The following is a 5897-nucleotide window of genomic DNA, read 5'->3' on the forward strand; positions in this document are numbered from 1 at the left end:
GTGTCAAAACACAGTGATACAAACACATGTGTGAGCTGAACAAAAACCTCTGAGCTCTGCTCACCTCAGGCCCAACCACACATTGTGTCACTAATGAGATCCTCTCATATCCAACATTTCCTTTCTCTGTAGTGACATCAAACCTCCATCACACACACTGACAGTGGCTGAGTTTAGTCTTTTAAAAATGTAATAATATTTCCGACTGCTCTGATAAAGCCTTCTGCAGCGCTGCTCTGTGTCGGAGACATAATGAACAGGAGTAAAAAAGGCTGGCACTTCCTAGAAGATGAACTGGCACCAAAAGCTTCCAAGATAGAACATTTCACAATCCCTCTCCCCTGCTTCTACATGAAAACAACTGATTCAAACAAAGAGTAACTCAAAAATAAACTTCTCCATCGACTCACCATGCTGCCACCTCCAGAAGCCATAGTTGGCCTTATTACAGGTGGCGACAACTCAGACTATAGACAGTGGACTTAGGACTTCATGGTCTGGTGTCAGCAGAACTACCTCCTGATTAATGCAGGGAAAACCAAGGAGCTAGTGGTGGAATATCAGAGAAGTAGATCAACCCCACTGGTGAACATCAAGGGAACAGATATTGAGATAGTGGACTCTTAAAAGGACCTAGGTGTTCACCTGAGCATTAAACTTGGCTGGACTGAGGTTTTGTAAAAGAAGGGTCAGAGCAGACTCTTCGTGCTGAGGAGACTAAGGTCTTTTGGAGTGCTGAGGGCGCTACAGAAGACCTTCTTCGACTTGGTTGTGGAATCAGCCATCTTCTATGGAGCTGTCTGTGGAAGTAATGACTGAGAGATAAGCTGGATAAGCTGAGCAAGGCCAGCTCTACTGTATGATTGGATGCCCACTGGATTCAGTGCAGGAGGTGGGAAACAAACCCTAACTAAAATAACATCTCTGTTGGATAATGTCTCCCATCCCCATGCATGAAGCTGTCCTTCAGTGACGGACTGCTGCACCCTAAACGCACCAGGGAGCGTTATCACAGATCCTTCCTCCCAGCAGCTGTACGACTTTATAACCACCACCATTCCCAACAACCTCAAGAAGTAGCTGCATTCATGCTAATTCATGATAATTCATGACAATTTTTGCCACAGTTTCTTTCTTAGTCACTTCAAAAAAACATGCTGCAATCAATTTTGCACATCTCTGGTGTTGCTGCTATTTTCACATATCCATTACTCCTAAAAGGTCCACAGCTGTTATTGTTTATTCTTCAGATGACTGCATAGAATTTCATTTATTTTCTTAACTCCGTCACTTATTCTGTTATTTTTATACACTTTTTAAGGTCCACATTTGTGTGACCACTTTTGCTGTAATGCTTTTACTGCTGTAACACCACATGAATTTCCCCATTGCGGGACAATAAATATATTTTCTATTCTTTTCTATTATATCTACAGGTGGAAGCTGTTTACTAAATGCTATTGGTTTTATTTTTTAATCCAGTAATTACTTTAAGAAGACAGACAAAACACATTTCTATTATAAATCTGTCTTCTGTAAAGTCTTGCTCTAGTGTTGTTGTTTTTTTTTTTTTACCTTAGATTTCTCCACTCCATTATATTTCATTCAATCTTATAGTCTCAAGTTCCCTTCTTTCAGTGTTGTAGTGTGGTCTCCATCCAGAGGAGGGAAGCATTGTTCATTCTTAAATAGAGCCTGACCTTGATGTAAGATACATATTTTTAAGTATCCTCTCTGGGAAGCAAGATAAATATGTAATTAACGGTTAATTTAAAAATTTGGAAGTGTAGAAAAGAAATCAGATTTCCCAAAACCTGGGACTTTGTAGTAACATATGTGAACAATCTACTAGGTCTGGACCTGGAACTCTGAATCATTACATCTGCCCTGCTTGTTACTGTTTGTTGTGTTTTTGTTTTATTTATTTTTTTTGTGGTTAAGATCTGTCTTTCTATATTGGTGGTACTGTCTGTTATAATTAGAAAATATGCCTGTTTTATATGTTCAATGAAAATCAGAAATAGTGCTTTAACAAAGGAAAATGTATGATTATTTATTTATTTAGGATAAAATACTATATTTATTGATCTAATGCATGCATGGCAACTAACATTGAAAGTCTTACATTTACAAATAGAAATCTTGCAACTTTTTAATTAATTGAACGTGTGTCAGCTTTGGCTTTCCACAGAACATTGCAAACTCTGAACAAAACAAGTTGGGCAAATTTTAATTGCTGCATAACTTAATTTAGCAAAGATAGTCAACAAATCCTTGACAGAAACTGCTGATATTTTTGTGTCATCAGAGCACTTACAAACTTTGACACCCCAGAGAACAGAATTTCTGCAAGTGAGGGTGATCCACAGTTAAGCTGTTCCTGCGGCTCAAGGCGGTTTCCTCAGGTGAGAGTTCTATAATTTCTATGTTTAGGTGATGGAGCTGCTGCCTGATCAAGGACGGAGGGGAAACATTGTGTTTTGTATTTTCTAATTGCAGCACAGGGAGCCATAAGTTTTACCGCAGTAGCTTGATAAAAAAAAAAAATTATGCTGCATTAGCAACACAACCATTAAGAAAGCATCAAAGTTGGAGGTAGTTCCACAATACTGCAGTGGATAATCGGAAGGAAGTGAAAATAGGAAAATATCTGATGTAACTTGCATATACGGTGGTACTGAATTTCTGTGCTAACATAAAAACGTAAAGAAATAAACAAATGTTCTTGATGAATGATTCACTCAACAGTTGCATAGAGATCAACTATTTAAGAAATACTACAATAAATGCACTTGTCAAAATCGCTTATATCTGTGTTGATATGGCAATTTACTATGTCGAATTTTGGATTTCATTAAAAGGCTTTGAGTGTGCTACAAGTTAATATTAAACAACTTTTTATAAAAAATCTTCTAGAGGTATATTAAGTACAATTCTATGTTTCTGTGTGGTTTTACAAGGATACATATTAAATACTTCCTGTAAAGTTACCACCCAGAACATTGTGATAGAATCTTTGAAGCTACATAAATGTTTTACTTTCTTATTTTGATTGAATGCAGTTCTGAATCTGATTGGTTAAGCTATGGTGAATGTAAAATTCATGACTGCTGAAGCTGTAGTTGACAAAACAGTTTGACCATTCAGAAGAGGAGGTGGAGCTTTTTCAGCTGCTGCTCCAAAATTGTAGAATGAGCCCCCCCTCCTCATTAGAAAATCACCTTCACTGTCTATTTTTAAAACTCTATATTTTATTATATTTTATTATATTTTATTAAGCAGTTTTTATTGTTTTTTTTATTTGTTTCATGCATGTGTTGTTTTTCTACAATTTTGGATTTACCTGATATTTACAGCACTTTGTGGCAGCTGTGGTTGTTTTGAAGGGCTTTATAAATAAAGTTGAATTGAGTTGAGGCATGGAGGCACACCAAAATATATTATACTATTTATAATGATAACAACAGGGCTAGAACATTGTAGGGCCTGTTAAAGGAAAGCCAAGTTAGTTCTCCCTGATTCTTTCATGAGAAGAGATCACTGAGAAAAACACTTAAATAGCAGTTTCCAATGTTTAAGTATAAAATTACTAGAAAACATGGGTAGAATTTAAGCTTAGACCAGAGAAATGGCTCAGGTTTCAAAACACAGGCCTTATGGGGCTTTCATTAGGAAAAGAGGCCTTAATAACAGTTACAGAAGCTTTTTATACATCTGCATTCACACTCACATCCTCAAATAATTACATCATATAGACGTTGTTTGTAAATGAGGAGACATCACTGGCTCCAAACTAATCAAGATAATACAGCGTCTTCTAACAATAGATCAAGGACAGTCCAAATGCACCCTGACAGAAAACTGTCTTAATTCATAAACTCCTTGCCTTAAAAAGCCTTAAACATTATCATTAATACTTTACAGGTAAGTAATATCAGAGTTTAACATGCATATACATTAACAATAGAAAGGAATAATCTAACAGGTTTTAAGAAAGAACTGAGAATGTTCCCTGTTGCATAAAAGTGCAGACCATACTGGTTTCAGGTAAAAACCACAAACACATACAATATCAGATAAGGGACAGAAGGGAATGAAACACTTGCACGCCAACATTCAAAGCACTCAGCATTAAAAGCAGTTTACTTATGTGCTGCTCACTACAACGGTACTGCATGTTACTGCTCCTCTTTTCATTACCCTCCTCTGCAACTGTATTACCTGCTTTGATAAGGTTAGACCATATGTTATATGACAAATATGATAGTAGACTTTAAGCCTGCTGTAACCACGCCCACCTATAGAGCACTCATTCTCTGCTGTAGCCTCAAATTAGAGGCTTTAAACCATTAAATAGGCTGCTGAGCATATCACAGTAACAGCAGTATGATGCATGACAGAATGAGAGTCGTCATCTTAATAATAACCCTCAACACTCTGCTGTTTTCAGGTAATCACTCTTTACTGTATTACAATATCATAACCTAAACCAGTGTGGTGTTGTATGGTGTTGTATTTTGTGTAGTGTTGCACCGATACCAGTATCGCACGGGGCCCCGATACTGCCCTAAAATGATGGTATCGGTATCGGCGAGTACCAACAAATAGGGAGCCGATACCATTTTGAGAGCCATAAGTTTATTCAACTATTGTCACCCATTCCTGGTAGGCAATAAAAAGTTCTAGTGGATTCACTTTGTATTAGATTTTTTCTTGCTTCACAAAGGTAGGCAGCAACTTGACAAAGTTATGATGGCGATTATTTTACATTATTATGGTATCGGTATCGGCCGATACTGCACAGCCAGGTATCGGGTATCGGCATCGGCGCAACACTAATTTTGTGTCATGTTCTTTTTTTCCCAATGTTGAATTATACAAATGCATGTTGTTTTGTTCTTCCACAGGTTCTTCTCTCAGTAATCAAGTCCGCCCGATCTCCACTTTACATTCAAGCAAATCCAGGAAACTCAGCCGTTATCAACTGCTCTCACAGCATTCAGAACTACAACGTTATGCTTTGGTACAAGAGATCAGAGGACAGGCAGCTCCAGCTCCTCGGTTATATGTATACTGTCCGCAGTACTATTGAACCTGGAGTGTAAGTGGAGATTGAAGGGAGTGCAGATAAAGACCAGAACTGCACTCTGACAATAAAAAAGCTCAATGTGAGCAGCAGTGCTGTTTACTTCTGTGCTGCTAGTTTCCACAGTGATGCATATCACTGCTCCTCGGTGCAAAAACCTCAACCTTCATTGAAAAAAAACAGAGTGTTGCACAAATTGGTCTAAAGACATTTTTAATTCATATTTTTTACCCAAACTATTTAACATTTAATTATAATGTATCATTAGCCTGTCTGTAACTCAAATGTAGAAATTGTAAAATATAGATATTAAGGCTCACATACTGGCAGAAATGAGTAACCCCTAAAATGAATTGCATAGGCTGTTGAAAAGGAAACATGGGTACAGCTGCTGTTTTGGCTTTGAAACAATTTAGTTTTAGATTTTAATTACTTTAGCAGCATCCAAAATAATTATACAACTTCAAAGCTAAAATGTTTTATTTTCAGTAACATCAAATGGTCAAACTGCACATTGCAGCGACATGAACCTCTCCTCCATCAATACGGAGACCTCCATTGTACAAGATGGCTCCAGCAACTTCGCTTTATCCATCTTGTCAAGTGATGACGAGATGACGAGATCCATTCAAGTTAGATCGCTACATCAAGCTTTAAAAAAAGCTGTTTTATTTTAGCCCTAGAAGGACCATTTCCTATCCTACTTCCAGCATAGACACAGACAACCTGTTGCTCCTCTCATCCCGCTCCGCCGCTCATTCCTGTTGCGGCTGCTTTGATCTTCAGCGGCCCTCTTACCATCTACAGCAGT

The 5897-nt window shown here is 37.7% G+C and overlaps 1 protein-coding gene across 1 annotated transcript in view; it reads left to right on the forward strand.

Moving 5' to 3' along the window:
* Window positions 1-4357: 4357 nt before the first annotated feature.
* Window positions 4358-5897, forward strand: part of LOC107099421 — a 7986-nt gene continuing 6446 nt past the window's right edge. The window contains exon 1 of the mRNA XM_015397515.1: window positions 4358-4450. Coding sequence (XP_015253001.1) covers window positions 4387-4450 — 64 coding nt within the window. The 5' untranslated portion in view covers window positions 4358-4386. The remainder of the gene's footprint in view (window positions 4451-5897) is intronic.

Source organism: Cyprinodon variegatus, unplaced genomic scaffold, assembly GCF_000732505.1.
Source record: "Cyprinodon variegatus isolate N-32 unplaced genomic scaffold, C_variegatus-1.0 Scaffold869, whole genome shotgun sequence".
Taxonomy (NCBI): Eukaryota; Metazoa; Chordata; class Actinopteri; order Cyprinodontiformes; family Cyprinodontidae; genus Cyprinodon; species Cyprinodon variegatus.